Source organism: Acyrthosiphon pisum, chromosome A1 (assembly GCF_005508785.2).
Source record: "Acyrthosiphon pisum isolate AL4f chromosome A1, pea_aphid_22Mar2018_4r6ur, whole genome shotgun sequence".
In the NCBI taxonomy this organism is placed as follows: Eukaryota; Metazoa; Arthropoda; class Insecta; order Hemiptera; family Aphididae; genus Acyrthosiphon; species Acyrthosiphon pisum.
Window position 1 is genome coordinate 13,938,184 of NC_042494.1, and position 23,439 is coordinate 13,961,622.

General features: G+C 29.7%; 1 protein-coding gene across 1 annotated transcript; it reads right to left on the reverse strand.

Annotated features, from left to right (window-relative positions):
* On the reverse strand, positions 1–22,392 carry LOC100570952 (prominin-1-A-like). The gene is made up of 14 exons (XM_003242718.4): positions 21,276–22,392; positions 13,768–13,961; positions 9,942–10,129; positions 4,558–4,653; positions 4,283–4,485; positions 4,084–4,216; positions 3,047–3,217; positions 2,848–2,947; positions 1,966–2,199; positions 1,643–1,874; positions 1,124–1,297; positions 919–1,047; positions 413–571; positions 1–351 (listed from the first exon to the last, which is right to left on the reverse strand). The coding sequence occupies exons 1-14, from the start codon at positions 22,185–22,187 to the stop codon at positions 190–192; spliced, it is 3,087 nt and encodes a 1,028-aa protein (XP_003242766.1). The 5' UTR covers positions 22,188–22,392; the 3' UTR covers positions 1–189.
* Between the last annotated feature and the right edge of the window lie 1,047 nt (positions 22,393–23,439).

A 23,439-nucleotide genomic window follows, 5' to 3' on the forward strand; every position in this document is an offset into this window, starting at 1 on the left:
CATATTTAATATTACATAATATATTAATTATTATAGGTTTACAAATCATAGGAATGAGTTATGTTAATGTAGATAATCGTTTCGAAATATTTTTCGTAAGTTTGGTTTGAGCTAATACATAATTTATTCGACTTTTGCATAGTATCTAATTTAATATTTTTTCTTGATGAACGTTTGGCGTTTTTAAACTTAACTACTCGTGCTCATAAGTTCCATTGCCGGTGGTGGAGGTATCGTATAAAGTGACATAGAAGTTAGCGGAGACTTATGAAATATTTTCAAATTTTTCACGACTGGTATTGCAACGGTAACCGACATTGCGATGAAAAAACATATAAGCCAAAATCCATTCTGAAAATCATAATGTATAGTAACAAATAACTTTTCGTTTTTTAAGTAGTTAAAAACTCACTAAGGCGTCCAAAGCTTGCCTGCAAACTAAATCTCTTCCAATTCGATACACATTCCATACGGGTCTGCACGATGCCGCTTCTGTTTTTACTGCTTCAGTTACATGAACCTTATATTTGTCCAACAGCACTTTCAAATTGTTTGTGTATTGAGCCATATTCTAAGACGGTACATTTTAAAATAATAAAACATAATATATTTAAATATATTTTAGTTTCTAAACTATGTCAAAATCAAATTTATAGTGTATGATATTATAATATATACATTTTTAGAGACGAATCGTTATTATTGTTTACCACGATTCAATACTTGTCTCGATCACAGTAGGTACAGTGAGGTACCTATACTAATTTATTTGAACGGAACGATTTGACGTTTAAACTTATTTAAAAGTAAAACCTTACAAAATAAATATTGTATAGGTACTGCGTTTTATAATATGTACACATAACTAAGCATTTTCTATTAATATGGGTACCCAGTTATGATAAATTTTATATATACCTTTCGCAGTATTTGATCGAAATCAGAATTTTCGATTCTAGTATACGCGTTTGCCCAAGTCCGGTTTAAAGATTCTGATAGCGGTTGCATTTCGACTTCCATCAATGTTAAATGATATAGTAACATATTCTATAACAGATTTATTTAAGGATTTGAGGATCATCGACCAAACGAGTTGATCATAATACACTAGAATACTTCTCACTTTCTTCTGACTCATTGGGCTCATCACATTTTCGACTAAATCTGTAATATTAGTCACGACACGCTTTAATGTCACTTTAAACATGTTGGAGAAAGAGGCGGTTTGTGTTGAAAGTGCACGGAGTTGATCGCGTAGCAAAGTCACGCGTCCAAGAGCCAACGAAGACTCTAAAATCTGTAAAATGTAATTCAATTATTAAGGCTATCGTACGTGGACTGATATGACATAATATCAAATGTATAAATAAAGTATAGTGAAACGATTGAGCATTTGAGCACACATCGGAACAAAGGCTTAAAGTAAAATGAAAAGAAATAACTTGAAAACAGATATTATTGAAGCTTTGTTGTTAATTAAGAGTAGGTATAGCCTGCAACGAACTTGTTGTTTTAAAGTATACATTACATATACATTTTCTTCTACTTTTAGGATATTTTATATCTGTTCGTCTTAGAATTTCGACTCATATTCAAGCACAAAGGATGGATTATTAGGGTTGTGTGCGTAAATAAATCTTACGAGACTTCGAAACTTTTCAAAGTCCAAGTTTGTTGATTCGGCAATTGGTCTCAATGCATCGGCCGTGGACGGTGGTCTGTTTAAATCCAATTCTACGCGGACCCTTTTGGTTTTGAGACTATCCAGAGCATCCATAAGACCTGGCCATTTATTGTAATCTGAACTTGCGTCTACGTTAAACACTTTGTTTAAATTAAATGTTGCGTGCGCTGTACGATTTTCTCTGCACGATCTAAAATAACAGAGAAGGTCCCCGGAATATGTATACAAATATGCCAAACAGTTATTGGTATTATAATTAATTCAAGCGTAGATTCAATTACTCGATGACTTCGTTGAACGGAGCCGTGGATGTTTCGTTTCCAAAGATGAACCAAGAAAAGAATCCACGTTCATTCGTTATGGCCGGGCAATCCATTATTTTTGTTACGGTTTCGTACATAGGTTCATCGTATAACGGTCTGCAAATATTTACTTCACCGTTGCTGCTTAATATTAAACCCAATAATGCCGATATCCAAAGTACCAAACTGGTCAGTCTCATTGTGCTCACGCAGCTAAATATTATTTGGTAAAAAAAAAATTTAGGTACCTTACTGGATACGTAATAGTTAATAGATAGTCATATAGCCAGTTATATTGTTACCAAAAAACTTAATTTTTTTTGATTTTAATATTTTTTTTCTATTATACAATTCTTATAAGGATTATACATTCGTGAAAAAAATTTTAAATTGTAATCATTGAAATGTGGTTAACACTTTACCGTTAGTACAGTGCATCATTAATCATTATATGTATACATTTTTGCAAGACTTTGAATAAGTTATTGGCAGTAATCAATAGTATTAAACTTTAATAAAAGTTGTATACGTTTTCAAGGCAGTCTTGGAGTTAATGTGATATAAGTCATTTAATCGATGTATAATTTACATTGTGTTTTATTTTATTATTTTTCGATTTTATCTTTTTATATTTTGTATATTGTATTATGTAATTTATATTTAATATACACTATTCGAATAGAACATTAATTAATATAATCGAATTTATCATAACGCATATTAACTGTCACAATAAAAATTATTATTTCGTGGTCAAAAATTATAATAATTTACTTATGTATAACGCGTTTTGGCCAAAAGTAAACATACCCAATACGGTTTAATGTGTTAGGATTAAAGGCTAATTATAAGTTATCTTACCCAAAGAAGTAGCATTTTGCCCAAGTCGTGTGCGAACAATAATTTACCACAATACTGCATGCTAATAAAATCCAAATTAAAAGTGCAGCGATTGCTATTCCTATACGGTACTCATAAAATTCGTGTCAATTATGTAGGTATAGCACATGTCATATCATATTATAATATAGATATATTTGACATAAATATAATAGCTTACCAATACTGGCGGACCACCTATACGCCTCTATTTGTTTTAGGCGCATAAAGTAATTGTTAGCTGTCTCTTTCATGTCCATTAGTTTTGAAACGAGTTTACGAGTATGACTTTCATAAGGATATATTGAGAATTCTAATTGACGTCTGCGGTCCATCAATGCTTGTTTTATACCTTGATAAAAAAAGTTACGGTTATTGAAACCTTATAAATTATAATCATTTTTGTTACAACAGATAACAATATCAGTGCCTCTTATCCCTTTTCCAGTAAATTCTTGGATTTAAATAAAATAATAGTGTATGCCAAAATAGGTGTTATTTTTAAAAAATATTTAAGATGTAGGTAGTAGCCAGTAGGTGCTTAATTATTAAAATATACATACCTACACATTTTACATCATATAGGTACATATATATTATATATTGTACCTATAAGAATAAGCTAGTCAAAACTTAAAGAACATTACGTATGATATGTTACAACGTATATAACAATGGTTTATATATTTGGATAGGTATTTAAGGCAATAAAGTATTAATATAATATGATAATGATATTTTATATTCAGTGCAATTTAAAAATTTGAATTAAATATAATTTTTGCATTTACTCCCGAGAACAACAAAAGAGTTGACTAACATATTTACCAATGAATATGAATAAAATAAAAACATCGTATATCCTATTATATCCTTCTTTTTATTCCTAAACATTTTATTATAATTAACATATTATCCTTAAATACCTTTATATTATATAATAATTATATTTATTATTATTATTTATTTATTGTAAAGCAATCGTAGAGTAGGTATTATTTTAGTTAAAAGTGGTAAAATAGTGATGGTATAAAATATTAAAGAAAAATATTTTTTTTCAAATTTTATTTAAGAACTATTATATAGGTATCTATCCAGTTGGGGGACGTTAAAATCAATGCATAACCATTGTGGCAATGCCCTATGGTTATATAAGTGGTCACAATGGTTGTAAAGACGTTATATATACCTGTGAGTATATACGGTAATTTTACTTACGCCATCTCTCTTTTTCGGTCTGTTCGTATAGAGCTCTTGGAATGTTGGCACTTTCGGCTGACGTTAAAGGTAGACTCGATAGCCCGTCGTTTTCTACTTCTAAAACTCCTCTAACTACATTTATCAAATCATCCTGTGAACAATAAATAATTATCATTTATCAGTAAGAATGATCGTCCACGACGTATTATTTACACACCAAGTACGTATAATTATCTGGGTGCAATTTGTTACCGGAGATCATATCACACATGGCGGAAACTTCAAGAGGGCATCGTTCGGGTAACATTTGAAGTTCAACGTTCAATTCGACTATTTGCTTGTTGTACCTAATAATGTCTTCTCTGACTAATTCGGCTTGGGAAATTACATCCCTTGCTTTTGGAAATATCTTTTGAAAGTCTAAAATACAAATAGTCAAACATCATTCCTACAGATCGTCATATTGTATAAATTATAAGGGTCGATCACTACCTTGAACTACTCTAGAAACATTGTTCCTGGAACCAAATCTATGACTAGGGCCATATATATCATTTTCGATCGGTCCTCCCAATTGTTCTGCTATGTCTAAAAACGAAATAAATCAATTAAAAAAGAAGAAAAAAAATTAACTGTTATTGATTATTTTTTTACATGTATTATATTTAGATATTTTGGACATAACATTGTGTATCGGTTTAAGTAACTATATTATTACAAAGCTGTTTGGAAAGCCTATTTTGTCTTATCAAGATTTTTTCAAAGAATATAAAGCTCGTAAATAATTACATTCTTAGTTCTTCATGGTCTACTTATGTTGGTTGGTTAAGTACGAATCCTTGTTGCAGAGAATCTACACAATTAAATCAAAAGAACGATTTGTAGACCACTAAATAACTGCAGGAGAACGCAGATTATAAACAAATTAAATTAACATATAAATATAAACAGTAGACGTATTTCATGTTTTTGAGTGCTCGCCTCATTAAGTATACGCCAATCGTTAATCTTTTACGCTTTGTATTTTGTTTATGGACTACGTATTGTTTTATTATATAAACGAAGGGTTTTTTTTTACATATTTTTATAACATATGACATTTTATTTTTTAATTTACTTACTCAAAATGTATAAAGAATTTTTTAAACATTATAAAAAAATTGCTTAGATTAACCAAACTCAGGGACTGTCACCATTTTTATTTTAAATTACAATCATAATTTTAACATAATATAAATTATTAGGTAGGTAATTTACAATATGAACAGTGAAATCTTAAAAAATAATATTTTACACTCGTGACACCAGTTTTAACAATATTCGATAAGAAAAAAAACCTACGTTTTTTAACTTTAATGTAATTTAAAATTATAATAATGGTTTTGTGAAGTAGGTACTCATAATAGTATGTTGGTTTAGGTAGTCTAAGAAGTTTTTTTTATACACTTCAGACCTACAATATTGTTGATGCATGCAATACTGTAGACATAATGTTTATTTCACTACGAGTATTGCCATATTTATCGATTTATCAAATAAACAGAGTAAAACCGTGTAATTAGGAAGACGTTTTCATTTTTTCATCTTCTCTAAGCTTTAAATAATTTATAAAATAGTTGTACCTTATTTGATTTATTTAATAAAAAATGTTCAGGAAATTAATAATAAATTTGAACATTCAATATAAAAAATATGTGTAGATTACCTACAAATTGAAAATTAACCCAATTATATTTTGATGAATTAATTATAAAGTGTAGGAGAAATTTTATGGTATACGGAAATAAAAACCAAGGAAAAAAAAAATAAAAAAACCAAAATGTTAATATACTCAACATTTTTTCCTTTAGTCTATTACTGTTACCTACTTAATAATAATAATATTTGTATTGTTATTATTAAATAATATTTAAAAGAAAAAATATATATATACATAATTTTAGTATAATAAGTATAATATTATAATAATTAAACTATTAATATTATACAATCTAATATGATGTATGATGTTATGACTTATGAAGCTTATAATGCTGGCAAAATTGTTAAAATGCTTCGTATATAAAATAAAAGTTATAATAAAAATTAATCAAAATTAATTTAAATAGGTATAATATAAAAAATAAAAAATATGAATATAATATCAGCATTTTGCTATTGTGTTATCAATATTATAGGTTAGGTTAAAATATACGAATAAATAAAGTTAAATTTAAGTTTGAAAGTTAGCCACCTACTTAATAATTAATTTATATAGGTAATGCATTACATTTGAAAAAATAGTTGTTTTAATTTATATTTTAAACTAAAAAAATAACTAATTTCTAATTTCTACTCTAACTAAAGTTACTATTTTCACCAAACTAACTTCTATCGAAATAAGTTAGAAATGTAGTAAATTTCAGAAACTAACTTTTATTCTAACTTAGTTACTTTTTATATTAAAGTAACTTAACTTAAACTAGTTGAAAAAAATGACTAACTTGCCCAGATTTGAAATTGGATAAAATAAATATATTATTAATTACATAATATTTGAAAGTATAATTAATTTATATATAATTTTTATAATACTGATAACACAGATAGAGATATAGATTGTAGGTATATTATATTTTGTGATAATGCCAATTCTCTGATTACATTATTATCACTTTGCTTTTTTTTCCGGGATTCTTAAAGTATACAATGTATGATTTCATGGGTATATATTATTTTAAAAATGATAACAAATATTATTAATTGTTGCTACGTACGTATTTATGACAATTTTCTTATGGAAGATGGTATAATAGAATACCTATATACAAATACCTTCCTACTTGAGGAAAACATGTACAACTATAATTCATCATCAAACTAAAATATTTTGTTTTATTATTATTAATATTGTGTACCTACAAGTTACAACCTGCTATTTTTTTTCATATCTTATGATGTATTGATGTGTTTTTTTCATTTAAGGTGTAATTAAAAAAATATACTCAAATCAATTTTATGACGGTTCAATTCTTTTTTAATACACCCCTTGAGATTTAATGAGAAATATTTGCAAATATTACCGTATTGATACTATTGTTAAAATGACTTCAACCTACATGAGTTTTCAGAAAAAGGCGTCGACAATTTCCACGTGACCTACTTAATTGAATGATACCTACATAAAGATACTGCATGTACAGGATGATTCACCAAGCAGCTCATTCCCATTTTTTCCTTTAATAATTACCTAATTATTTGAAATTCTGAGTTTTGGAATTTTTAAATTTACCTTTTTAAAGACCATAATATATTATCCAAATACTTGTGATTTTTTGTACTACTTAAGGAATGTCCTGTGGTGATATAAACTTCTGTTTTTTAAATGATACCATTTTTTACTATAAATTATTCAGTGGATTATGTTTTTGAAAATTTTAATTTATCTAAAACAAAATTCTAATAAGTAGTTTCTCAATTATTAAAATGTTTAAAGAATAGATAGAATTGATATTGGATCTAGTATTTATTATAAGTGGGTACCTAATTTTTAAAAATTATAATAGATAGATTAATATTAATTACTAACATTATTAAATCACTAAAATAGTCCCTATATATCTTGCTAATCCATTATCATGGACCTTATCCTTGTACACAGAGTTAAATAACTAAAACCTACTCTTTCGAATTTTGATTTTGACATCTTAACATTTTCAGAAAAATGATCCACTAAATAATGTACATTAGAAAAGGGATATTCTCATTTGAAAAACAGAAGCTTGTATTTTCGTAAGATACTCCTTAAGGCGTAAAAAAATCTCAAGAGTTTGAATATATGGTCTTTAAATATATTTAAAAATTTTGGAAAATCAGATATTAAATGTTTGCATTGTTGAAGAAAAAAAGGGGTATGCTTGGTGAACCGTCCTGTATATATGTAATGTTTAAGTCATCGACAAAGTACAAGTGCATTTGGATACCTTTGAAATAGTTTTTTTTTCAAATCGTATTTTAATTTATAACTATCATACTATAATCATAGTACATAATTGTAATCATTAAACGAATTTATTTATTTATATCTATATTTTCAAATTTTCACTCGAATACTGTTATATATTTTATTTGATAAAAAATTAATTTGTAATGATAACTATATATATATATTTTTTTTTAAATCAAAAATAAACGTTTTCTATTAATTTAATGCAAGGAAGTTTCAATAAATAGCTTATAAAATCAAAAAATTAAGTAACCAGGAATTTAAGAGTTGCAGTTTTGTAATTGATCATAAAGAGAAAATGGAAAAAAATGGAAGCTACTTGTTAAACATAGCACGTTTTATTATCAAAGGGTTATAAAACTGAAAAGTCGTAAAATGTTGAAATCGAGCGAAAAAACTTACTTTTAATATTGAATCTGTTTAAGATTATAGATTAGAGGGGGAAAGGATACACAGTTGGGACGGGTAATTTAATTTTATGCCTTACAGTCATATATTTATATTATAAAATTGTCTATAGAAATAATTAGAAGTGACGTCAAAGTTCATTCATTCAGATTATCTCTGTACTTAAAAATGACTATAGTCATACTGTAGTATACTGTCGTCCATCAATAAAATAAGCCAAAATCTATATTTGAATTTGAATTAGCATTGACTGAAGTGTAAACGAACGTCAAGAGGAACAAAAATGATCGCTCGGATTAACATATAAGTTCAAATTGTCAAATTATAAATTCAATACTGTACGTCTTATCATATTTTAATAAATTAGCATAATATGGAAATAGCAATAACTGTTGGTCTGTATTTGATACAATATTTAATAAATAGCGAATTCATTTGTATTTAATATTAAAATGTTTGTTCGAGCGGGCGTGATATGCTTTTGTGTGAACTGTGAATGTAAATAATTATATTAGTGCATGTAATACTATATAATCTAACCAACAATATTTCCATGTCCAATGATTTATCATAATAATGGACTGTGTATATCATAAAATGGACGCCATAACTTTATATCCGCTGTATGCAGTGGCATATTACGTAATTTGGGCGACGGAACTATATCAATTTATAAATATAAAATACGAGTAATAAGTAGCAATTATTATAAGACAAGTTTACTCTGCAACGATCGGAGGACGTTTATAATTTCTGTATTGATTACTTATCATTGTTACCCAACTTAAAATAAAATATTTTTGATAGAAAATTGGATAAAGTAAAAAATTGTTAAGTCTGTTGTAAAGCAAATTTGTCACTTAATTGAAAATTGAAAATGAAGTCTTAAAAGTATAGGTATCTTAATTTTTATAAAAATGATGAAAATATCAATGGCTCGCAAAGACCTTTACATAATTTATAATTATTACTGTAAAAGAATCATAATATTGTTTTAAGTTTTGTTTTTAAGTAGTTTCAAACTAAATTAATCATCTCAGTAAAAACGATGAAGTCTATTAACTATAATTAATATAACTTTTATAACTGATTAGATGCCAACTACATCATAAAATGTATAAAGGGTCTCCCATTATTTATCCGAATATTTCAAATAATATTTATATAACATATTTTAAGGTTTGCTTTTTTATTTTCTATGCTTGGCTGTTGTGTGTTTATGACTTCAATAACCCTATTATAATACGCAATTCGTTTTTAATACTACTTACTCCTCAATGAAGTTTATTTAGTTGACATTGTTACCAGATATCAAGAATACCTACTATCAGTTGTTGATTATTTTTCAGTACAATAATAATGTATTATTACACTTATAAAATTAGGTAGTTGTAATTATATTGTATACTTTTATAATAAAAGTTTTATTGGACTGAAATATCGTATGAATCATTATAATACACTATTAGTAATTATATTATACCGTCTAATTTTGAGAATATCGCATCGGTCGTCGAATCCATTGATCCGACTGTTATGGTCCTGATTTGTTTTTGAGTGATGGAAAACATGTCCACCAAATCTCCGACACCAAATTCTAATAGGTCTCCAACACTTGATACAGCAGATCCCATGGTCTCGTTCGTTACTAGTAGTCCGCAAGCACCGGCTCTGAATATGTACGTAATTTTAATTTATTTTAAATAATTACGGTATTATTGGAAATTTTGAATGCACCAATGGACGTAAATAAAATTAAACTGCACCGTCCAATTATAGAATATAAAGGCCGAATGTATTCATACAAAGCCCCCAGAGCAGTTTAACTCATTTCGTGAACTTTATAACAGTCGTATCTTTATTTCCGGGCACGAAATATTTACACCATAAATCCGGTTTCCCGTTTAATGTACAGTCTTATAACGCCAAGTATTTAAAAGGTGGAATTCCTGTTTCCAGTAATACACGACATTTTCAACACTCGCTATTCGCTATAGTACAGAATATTTTATAAGACGTTTTCTCCCCCGGCCCCCACATTCAGAAAGAAATCTTAGACTTAACATTCATAAGTAATATAATATACATTTATTTTTTGACATATTATATACATATACCTATTATACAGCTTAAATATTGATGATAAGTATACCAACGCTATTTTGTACAAAGTAATATTTTGTTGTAAATATGAAAATTATAATTTGGTAGAATGTAGTAAAGTATAATGTCGTATTTGAAAAGTTACTAAGATATATTATGAAACTTACCACATTTACCCGATATTGTATATTGTACTTACTATGTTCTAACACATTAAGCATGCTTAAAAATTAAAGGATTTCGTTTTGTGTTGGGCAGTGTAAAGGTATAGCCACGTACAGAAGTATAAATGTGTACAAATAGCAGTGATTCCTGTATTAATAAATAGCTAACCCGTGTACGTAAAAATGGATTTAAATTATTTGGATCTCATGTTAAATTTTAACGATATTTAGTTATTTTTCATAAAAGTTTTCTAACCTAGAAATAACATCAAAGTGCAATCTTAAATCAATATTTGATTTCAGGGTGATTTTTTGTTTAGGTAACAATACAATTTTGAAGCACTAGTACTTCACTAAAAAGTGTTTATTGGATATAAAAAAAACACAAGTTATAAAATATAACAAAAAGTTTCTTCAATCCACTCAAATAAAATAAAATAAAGCAAAGCAAAACAATATATTTTATTTAACTAACTCAAAATAAATGTACCATTATAAACATTGAAATAAAACAATACGATTGGAATCGGAATTGGAATCATTGTGATCCAAATAAGAAATACAAATTACGAGTACATTTTTGAATCTTTAATATTAAGTTCGTAAGTTGTACCTACAATTTAATGAATTTTACTAGGGGTAGGTATATATGTGTATGTATAGTAATTTTTTGTGTTTTATTATTTGATTGTTTATTCTAAAGTAAACACTATCAAAATACAAGAATTATTCGTTCATCATTGCCAATTAGTGTTAATTTTAACTTTTAAAAAGGAATTTAATCAAATTATTTTACTGTATAGTGTCTGACATGTGTACACTGTACCAATAATAATGTTTTCATTGACCATTGAAGCAAATCATATAATATTTTATCTATAGATAGAACGGTATACGTATACAATTATTATTATTATTATTATAAAACCAATGTAAAATATAATGTTTTGATATGTTTACTGGTAGAATTATTAATACATTAACCATACAATACATATTATTTTATGTTAGTTTTTAAATTCTTTCATGAAAACTTGAATTACACAAAATGAGTTACACATTAGTGACACTTTCATCTATGCAATGTTACTAAGGGAATCTCGGCATGACTTCCTTTTGAGACGACGGGGAGGATTCTCAGGATTAGTATTCGCTTTCAGCTAACGTACTATACATACTTATACAAAATATCTCTACAAGCGGGTTTTTGGTGATTTAGGAGTGATAGCGATGAAATAGACGGATGGCTATATGTTCATATTTTCCTAAATGCTAAACAACCGTATTTTCTATCATTTTCAGGAGACTTATGAGAAATTTCTAAAATGATAAGGTCTTGGATATTACACGCACAAACACAGCTCTGCATTCCACGGTGAAATCGTCTGTATAATGCGTCTATATTTTAATCATACACGAGCCGGGTTATTCAATGGAATATTATTTTCTTTCGAGACGATTATCACAGAAGGTGAAAATCGTTTTTTTGTGCTACCCAACGACACAGTGGTACAATTATACTATCATAGCAATAACAGGCTAGCGTTTTTCCCTGTGATCAAGTATACCCATTTTAGTCACTACACACAGCCATACCCACCGTAAATTATGTACAGCACCGGGACTCACGGGAGCTTTAAATAAGTAATTATTTTACATCTAAATTATGGTATGGAACTATAGAAGTGCGTATAGTAGTAATACCCACCGTGGAGGTGAATCGTTTACTATAGCTCGAAACTGCAGTGGGTTAATAACGCACTGTATATGGAGGTAGGTGTTATTATAGTCTATAGATCACTACAATATTAAAGATTATATTCATTAATATTTTATGAAAACTTGATTAATTATTTTGAAACGCTATTAGATTTATACGTGCGCAAGTGATTACCTGTATAGTATGTGTACAACGACTAACGAGCAATAGATTTAACAATCAATTTATTTTTTAGGAAAATGAAAGAAACGATTTACATAACGAGACATAATTTGTTGCTTTCTTTGTGATGAAACGCGTACGTCGAGTGTCGTCAACCAATACTGGTTACACTAATACATCGTTTACAAAATTAATGAAAGGGTGCGCAACTTGTGTTAGAGTGAACGATTTATTACGGACAAACAGATGGTAGCCAGTGTCATGGGTTCGTACATCCTTCGGTCTCCACATCTCATAGAGTACCTATAGGTACCATAGAAATTTCAATGGATTGAATTTAAATCTTTCTCTCTGAAGGTTGAGTTCTCGTATTCGGTTTTCAGTGAAAAATATTTACAATAAATGTGATGTTCAAAAGTCTTTCCAATTCAAACTTAAACAGCAGTTAAACGTAGGTATATATAAACGTTTCAATTAATTCACAAATTACAGTAAATGCTGAAAAGTTGTTTTATTCTCATAGTCCAGCTATATATATATAATATATTATACAGACTCTATGCCACTTCGATTAATAACTGTTGGTGGTAAGTGTTAAGCGGTCTGCTATTATTTTATAGCGAAATAAACAGCGGTTTATTTATTTTTTTTATCGAATGACATTATAAAGTATATATTTTGTCGTTAGTAATAAATGTAATATTATTAAAGTCTCTTATATATTATATTATATCAATATAGGTTTATTAAACAATTTAAAACTAAATAGTTTAAATGGAAAAAGAAAAACTCAATACCAATTACTAATACAGTTTGTGGTTTATTTTTCAAATTACTTGGAAACTATTGTGAACGTTCATGAGTGACTTTTCTAGAGTACCATCTGTGTACAGTTTTAAAATCTGTAGAGGGATCATAATTTTGGAGTTCTATATCGTTTTAACGATGTGACTGAAAAATACAACACTAAAAAATAAACATAATATTTAATTTAATAATACTAAACAAAAGCTCACTTTGCTCTAAAATAGTAATAATAATATCACCTATACTTATCGACAAACAAACATTAATTGATACAAGCAAACATTAACTGTCACAAACAAACATTAGGTAACTATGACAAACAAAAATTATCCGTTCACGGGTGACGTACTCACCCTAACATAAGTAGAAGCATTTGAATGGCAATGACCAGCACACCCTTTTTGCAACCCGACTCCCAGCCAGTGTCTCCTAACCACTTAGCCTCTTTGTACCGCCTCTGCCAATACACGCCGTATCGTGCTAGTATTAGACCGCAAAATATCATTAAGGCGCAGACCACAGCCAGTGGCCATTCGTACGGTAGTATCTAGAAAATGTCATAAAATATTATTATTACTCAACAATTTGAATTTGATAATATTCTCGCTACAACAAATAGTTATCGATCTGTTTTTATCGTAGGTAGGTGATAATAATATGCACATTAATATATAACATGAAACCATAAAACAGATGTAGGTATTCGATCGGCATAATATACGAGCTCAACCGACCACGAAAACGGGAATCGATACATTTTTAAAAATGTCATCAGCAGAAAAGCATACGAAAAGTAGGTACTTACATATTCGCGGAGTATTAAATAGTATTACTAAATAATTAGAAAATTATATATGATGTACTATTAGATTTATAATCGTTGGACCATATTATGTCCGTATCATATCGATTATAGTACGATCGGTGTCAAGCTCTTAAAGCTACTATAGTATTTTTATGGATTCTAATTTAGACTTATAAAACTTTTAAGTGTATTCGTGATTTAAAAAATACCATACAACTTTGTGTATTAGTTTTAAACATTCAAATAATATAAATTTCTTAACTTATCACATCATTATAAAATGTGTTTTCGGTTAGGTACCCTTACATATATATATATATATATATATTTTAATTTAATTATTTTAGTAACTACCAAGTATATTTAAAACTTAAAAAAGTAAATTATTCATTCTAAATTAAGTTGGTTAAAATTTTGAACTTAAATTATTATACCTGCAAAAGTTTTGATTTTAATAAATTCACCAGGGAATACTTTTTCAGTACTAAAAGATCTTTTAATTTTTTTTTAACCCTCAAAAAGTTAACACAGATTTTTAATAGTAATAATCATTAATCATTATATCACTTTTATATTTTAATGAGGTACATTTTATTTTAAACTAAATATTTAATTTTATAATATTTCAATAATTTAGTTTTAACAAATTTCCGAATATCATCATTTATTTGTTCTGCTCATCGATTACATATTGAACTAACTTAAGCCATAAAAAATAATAGTGAATAGTTAATATTGTTAACAATTGAATAGCGAATTCACACAATAATTTCATTGTACACTTTTATTATCGTCTTTAAATATTGGATAAGATGAGTATTTTGTTTATTAACGTTAACTAAACACAAATATATAGTGTATACTTACTATATTATATACTTTATGTATATTTACTAAAACTATTTAAATAATACGGTTTACATGTGAGACGAGTCATTTACAATGTATTGGTTTTCAAAATCATTTATTTATTTCTTCTACGTACAAAACAAAAATGTTGATACTTCCATTATTTCTCTTCGGCGAATCTAATAGTTTTGATCTTTTAAATAATGAGACTTTTTTACATTATTTATTTCGTCATAGGTATGTGACTAGAACATAAATTTTAAATACTACGTGCAACTAATACATTCACAATTCAAGCTTTTTAAAATATGATTTATTTCTTATAAGAATATTATAGCTATATAAACAAGTTACAATTCTCAGAAGGCATTAATTCTTACACCACAAACGTTAAAATATTTGAACACTTTCCATGTTATATACCATATATTTTATAATTTTGTGAACTAAACTTTCTATTTGTTTAAAGGTATTCATATTCTGATACTGGTAAAAAAAAAGTTTTGGATATCTCGGATAGTAATAATTATTATTATTACTAATGATTCGTTTTATAAAAATTCTCATCTCAGGAAATAGCATGATACGGTTAAAATGCCTTGCCCTGAACTCATTAAATTTTTTAAAGTACTTAATACTACCTAATAACTATAACAAGGTTGAAATTGGTTTTTTTTTTTAGTTTTTCGTGACTGAGTGTGTAAATTTGATTTTAGTTTTAGCGAGTAAAACTTAAATTGCACAAAGTTTTTAAACTGCTAAATATAATTCCGTGACCAAAAATAATGCCTCTAAGATTTATTTCAAATCACAGCTTTGGTTTGTATCGCTACTTGTCAATTCAAACTTCGGCGTTATAGTTGGTAATTTCATTTCAAATTACTATTGGGAAATGTGTTTGTAAAACCAATTCATTTATTTTTAAATTCTAAAGACCGTCAGATCGTGACGCTGAAACGTAGGTTTTGAGTTCAGAAGTTTTTTTAATGCTTCTAATATTAAATTCTTTTGGGTTCCACTAACTGTAGGAGTTGTTAAAATATATTGACAGCAAGGAAGAGTTGAACTATGAACAGCATTGATTATTCTCCGTTCTGCACTCTTACGTCTCTACAACCGTGATCAAAAGAATCTTTTGCAAACATACAAATGCGCAGAGAGGAACACAATGTTTTAATTTAATTATGCGCGAGCACGCGCGTCTATAATACGGCGGCAAGAGTATTACACATTTTAGTAATTACCTACGATCTGTGGCGTATTTATGGTCGGGAGGGGGAGGGGTTGAGTATCGACTCTAAATATAATATAAATATATTTTTAATTTACAATATTATTAAAAGCTTAAAAAGTATTGATAGTTGGTTCGTTGTAGGTATAGACATAATATACGATCCACCTTAATAATTATTCTGAATTACTTAGGTATGTATATTTTTTTAAATAAATTATACTAATTCTATTCTAAATTAATTGTATAACGTTTCTATATCATAATGTAAGCATTTGAAAAAATATTTTAATTTATTTATTTTTTATTGGTCTTGAACCCGGCAACTATGGCCATTAGCTGTTTGTAGTGGGGTACGGTTGGTTTGGAACACTTGTGTGCATGTGTGGTAAGGATTTGTCACTAAAAACCCGGGTGGTCAGCCATCCGGGAGCTAGTGACACCAGCCGGTGCTTGCACTCAGAACACGTTTCGTGAATAAATGCAACCTCCGCGTCATAAGCCAATAGCTATTCGAAATAATATTATTATATGCATTACGTTTTTCAAAACACAATAATACTATAAGTACATGAAGCAATTTAACGTTGTAATGTATTTTAAATCTTTCTGAATAAATGCATTCGTATTTGTTTTTAAATACAATTTTAAAAGTATTTTTTTACACGACCGAACTGTAGTCAGTAGCTGGCAGAGTCGATAACATAATATACATTATATATTATATGGATAGCCAACAAAATTACTGCCTGCAATAGTTTAACGTAGAAAAAAAACAAAACACCGTTTTATAATAATTAATGCAAACACTCGTGAATTGATTTTAGTTTTATCAAAATATAATATGTATTTCTTATAAGGGTTTTTGTATTCAACTGTTCACGGACAATTGCGTCACAACCAATTGTCATAACTTTTGCTCCTATTAGCTCTTTTCAGGTCGGAGTTTCGAATCATTAACATTTTTAATATTGCATTGTTGTTCCCTCTAATGATATTCAAAAAGGGACGGCAATGTAATGTACTCGATTATTTTTACAATAGTTTATTATCCCTTTTTGAGAAAAAAATTCTTTTAAAAGCATAGATTCTGCTCTGCGATTTGGTTATGGCTAAAATAAATTACTGTTTGTGTTGTCAGTAATATTTTCCATAATAAATGCAGACTATTGGTCAGGTTATTTATCATATAAAGTATATCAAACAAATCCACGTCTTTAGTAAAAACGAATTTTTCGTATAATATAACAAACGATGGTTTATACCCGCAACGATTTATTACCTTTGCCCTTATTATTATTAGAAGTAAATGGCTGAATACTGCCTGAATGCACATCAGTGTTATTCAAGTTAAAAATAAGGGTTGAAGATTTTAAATGTGTATACCGACTACCAGATAACCATAAACAACAGATGTTCTATCGGGAATAATAGTAAATACAGAAGACCGATAAAGTACTTATCCAATTCTTTGATGTGATATAGCGTTAGCTTAGATAATTCCACGATAATTAAACTAATCGGTTCAAACCCCAGTGCCGAAAATATACGATATTATATTATTTTATATCGTATTTTACCTGATGATTTAGTTTAAATTTGACGTTAATAGCAAATTATAGTTTTCTCAAATAAATTAATAAAATAATTGTTTACCATACACCTGTAATTTTAATAATTATAAATAACTTAACTAATATAAATGAAAATCATAAAAAAATATCTGTAACTATAACCTACCTAACAAATAACTTATAGTTTAAAAATAAATAATTATAGTTAGAAACTATTATAATATACTCACCATTTAGTTACCAATAATATGTATTATTACAGGTTTATAATATGAAAATAATTTGGTACTAATGAACGTTAAATTATTTTAGGCATCGATTGTAAATTCAGTTAATAAAATAAATATTAAACGATGGAAAATCATAATGTACCTACCTATATTATAGACAATAGATTTATACAATTTATTTGATTGGGTAGGTATTATTAAATTTTTTGCTATATGGTTGGTACAAAGAAAGTGCATTGATAAATTATTTATATGGTACCAACCAGCTATTTATTGAAAAATAATATGATACCTACCAAGTAGTTGCCGGGCATTTATGAACTATGACATTTTATCTTGTTTTCCTCGATTAACAGTCGTATACGGAGTCGTAAAAATAACACCGACGTTTTATACTCGTAGTCGCGGTAGTGAAATAAACAAAATATATTATGGGTACGCATATAAGTATATAATGTATTATGGTGCTGAAAGTCCGATAAGATCTAAAAACATTTAAATACATGTTTCGATCGACAACGAAAATACTAATAGTTAGGTATAATATATAATGAATAAAGTAAGTCTGATAGATTGAGATGTTACCGACCATTATTTTTTTGCATAATTTTCTACTAAATTTTTCCGAACTCCGTGGTAATAGGTAGATGTTTTATAGCCACGCCACTTCCAATGCCGCCGTTACTGCGGGTTTATATTGTATAATATATATAAAAAAGAAATGCTCCCATTCCTTTTCAGTCACACGTTTTTTTATGTATCCGTAGGTACCTATACGTACAGCATAAAGGTGTTTATTATGGTGTGTAATATTATTATACGTGCAGTATAAAATGTAAGATGTAAATACAGAGTGTTACAGATGGTTTCTTTTAAGCTTCGAACATTCGAATTTAGTATATAAATGTAGACACTAGACAGGGATCTTCAACCAGTGGCTTGCCTTGCAGTCTTTATATTTAAGGTCCTCAAACTCGTTTTAAACATATTAAAAGTTTCATGTATAAATATATATATATATATATTGAAATACATATTTAATAAATTAATATGCCATGTTTTTACTATGAATACAGCCCACGAGATTTTTAAAAATAATAGGGCGGAGATGGCTAAAACGGTTAAATACCCGTAACGTATAGAACGTAGATTGCGGGTATACAAGGTGATTCATTTAATTGTTTAACTGTTTTGAAAATTTAATTTGTTGCATACTTTTACTTCATTGAAAAACGACATTTTGAAAAATAAACCATGTTCTTATAATAGCAATAATTTTTTTAATTTTTACTTTTTTAAATAACAACATGCATTAAAAATTTCATAACCTGAAGCTGGATCTAAAATCTTATTTTGAACTAATACCTAGCTGGTAAGTTTAATATTTAATTTAATTAGTTATAAGTATTTAAAGTTTTGATGAGCGGAGTAGACGAGTAGTGGACCAGTATTTTTTTATAGGTACCTCTGTGCCACTCATATTGCTCATATACATTTTCAGATTAAGTTATTCTGCTTCCGAATATGAAATAAAAAATGCATGTTGTAAATAGCTCAAAAAGAGTCATAATTGTTTGAAAATTTTACCATGGAAGGGAAATGGTCATTTTGACATTTGGTGAAAATTTGAAGTGTTTAGGGTTATTTGTTTTTGAATTACAACAATATATCAAAAAATAATAGATTAAAATTTGTTAATTTACCAATAAAAATACAATGAAAAAGATAATTTTATTTATCGTAAAAATTTTAAATGCAAATGCTCATAAAAAATGTATGTTATTTTCCGTTATATAATGTGTGGGGAATCTTCTATCAACATTTCTAATATTATAGTTATGAAAAGAACAATTATTATGAATTTCTAACTGAAAAATAGTTTTTCGAAATTTTGGTGAATTTTGTCAAAATGTTAACTTTAAATGCATATAAAATGATCGTGTCTATGTATCTTTAATATTTTTGAACTTATATTAATGAAACTTATAAGGAACCTTGCATTAAATTGTCAAGCTTTTTTACTATAATTTAAAAAAAAAATTTACAAAATTCAAAAAATTTCTAAAGGCTGACTCAAAAAGAGTCAAAATATTTTGAAAATGTTCCATTCATTGAAAATATAAATATTTGGTAAAAATATTTCAAAGGTTATATGGTTAATAGTTATTAGTTTTTGAGTTACACCAAAAAAATAAAGTTGATTTTAAAAAATTTTTGTTTTTTTTCGTTTTTCTTTGACGCTTTCTAAAACTACTTCAGGTAAAAACCTCCCAAAAGTACAAACTAGATTCAATTTCTAACAGAAAATATGCTGATCTCGCAAATCGGAGCATTTTTACTATACCCAACAGTTTGATGACAAACAGAAAAAAACACATTTCATTGTAAAATCAATACTTTCTTTCGCTACGCTAAAAATCTAAAAGTTAAAACTACGAAATGTATGATCATAAACACTTAAACGGATCACTTTGTATAAAAGGTATATGTGTGTGGCGTGTGTGCGCGTTAAACTTTAAACTATATTATATACTGTATAGTGATAGGCTTAGAGAAAAGCAGCACAGATTAAAAACAAATTCTATTGTGGTTTCCCGCTGCGCATTGTAGCCGCGTGTGTGATGCACTTGAAAGTTCGGTCCTGATTTTCTGGACCACTGTGTATATTGCATACTGCACACGATATAATATATTATTATACATATAAATCGTCTTAATACCTTTTAAACCGCGTTACTATGTATATACAATAGGGGCACGTAATAAAAAGCTATTATTCACACAAACTCAAACGAATAAAAATATAAAATATCATAATATGACGTAATATGCACGTTAGCCAGATCGAAAAAAATAATAATCAGTAAATCCAATAAATATTATATGATCGGGAAAAAGGAGAAAAACGGCGGTGTCATCAGTTCATCGGCACAATATTAGTGTTTGTGTGCGCGCGAGCGCGCGCGCGCGCGCGCGCGTGTGTGTGTGTGTGTGTGTGTGTGTGTGTGTGTATGTGTTGGCGGGGTGAGGGGGTTGAATGCTTGCTGGGAAGTTAATTATTATATATTATTTGTGAATTTTTTTTTTATTTCATTGGGACTCTCCAAAAGAGTATTAAGTAAGTACTATATAGGTGACATAATAATCGTATACGCATCATCGGCCTAGTTACTTTTTTCGCCACGACGTCCCATTCGTACGGGTTGCTAAAGAGGTCAAGAATGAGCTCGGCAGGCACGCTGTGCCACATGACCGCGTCCTCGGCCACGCCGATAAACCGGAGCCCGACGTCACCGACCACAATCCCCACGCCGAACAGGCCGATCGCGGCCGCGGTCCCTGATCCTTCACCGCTGTCAGACCTCGACGTTTGTTGGTCCAGCTTGACGTTCTCGCGGAACTTGGCACTGGGGAACGCTGCAATCTGCTCGAGTGCCACTGGTCCGGTGGACGCGTCCGGCGACGAGGACGATCTCCTCATGGCGGTCCGGCTGGCATACGTGAAACCCATAATTCCCGGTTTACGGACGGCTAACAGGAACTCAGTTACACGGGCCGCTGACGACGTCCGGTTGTCGGTAAGTGGTGATGACGATGTCCGGTTGTTGGTAAGTGGCGGTGACGACGACGTCTGGTTGTCGGTAGGTGGCGGTGACGACGACGTCTGATTGTCGGTAAGTGGCTGCGACGACACTGTTAATGAGTTTTCGGTAGATAGCAACGGCGGCGACACTGTTGTCTGGTTTTCGAAAGATGGCGGCGACAACCGAGACGTAAGATTTTCAACAGGGAGTGACGTCGGCCAAGACGCAAGGTTTTCGGTAGCAGTCGATGACGACCAAGATGTCGGGTTTTCGGTAGGCGACAGCGACGACGACGTTTCGGTCGTCAGGTTCTCATTAAGTGGTGGCAGAGACGTCATACCAATGTCGGTGGTAGACCGAGCCGAGGCTACCAAAGGCCGTTTATCGCACAGATGTGTAACGTTAACGGTAACCGTCGCGGCGGTCGCCACGGCCGACATCATCAGCAAACACGACGTCGCGCAGTAGATGTACGACAATAGCGACGGAGGCCGTTCCATTGTATATATAAGGAGGATTTCTTATATCGAACTTAGAAATAATTTTCCTAAAAATTATTAAAGTATTTAACGCCTACCTACGTATTTTATTACCCACCACACGCGAACGGTATAGTTATTACGACGTAATAATAATAATAATAATAATAATAATAATAATACATAGGTAGGTACCGCGCACAGACGCATACGCACTCGCGCCAAGCCGGAAACGACTGGCCACCGCGGCGGATTATTACGTCGGCCGATGCCCGCCCGAGTTTTTAAAAGGTTTCCCGTGTACGCGGGGATCAGCGGACCGCATAACTACGGAAAACCCGCACCGCCACTACCACGGTGTCCCCGCAAAGTTCGACCCCGCACGCCGCGGACATATTTTGTATTTCTCGGCCCGAGACCGCCTTACGTATTGTATACAGATACATTATTATATATAGACAGACACACTGCACCCACACACGTTGGTAGGGTGCACCTCGGTATACCAATATGTGTATATACATACCTATAATATTATATTATAAATAGGCGTCCTCCGTAGTCCATAATAATTTAGAGTATGCTGAACACGCGACTACAATTTTTTTTCGAAATTTTTTGTTTATAACCACGGACCTATAATATATTATGTGACTCGACTCCATACCCTCTCATCGTCGTTATAATGACGCGCGAAGCGAGACTCGTTATTTTTACTGGTCTATCGATTTCAGTGGCGGTTTTTAGGGGGAGTGAAGGGGCCGCTAGCCCCCCCCCCCTTGGATTTTTTTTGAGCCAACTGTTATGTTATGTACGTCATACTATTTTCACAATATAATATATAAAAACTTTTTTAAAATTTGTTTTTTAATTGATAACAATATGCGTTATCACAAAATACAGAATTACAACTAAGATTGATAAGCTAGTCGGATTTGAGTATGGTGTTACAACGATTTTAGCCGTAGTTACGGAAAAGGTTCATGCTGGTATTATATTATCAGATATCTTAACTACTAACTTGTTATCTGTTATTTCTGTTTTAAATTCACAAATGACTAATAACCACGATTTAAGATAATACAGGTTACTCAACGAAACTTATTTTTTGGTGCGCTTAAAATTAACGATCTTGTCATAGCAAGAATAACAGTTGGCGCTTTTGCATTAAAGTGATTTTTCTTGGTACTACAAAATATATCAATATAGATATACAATATTATGTATTGGAGCGCTAGTAGTTATTCTCACATAGTTGATCAAATGTTTAAAC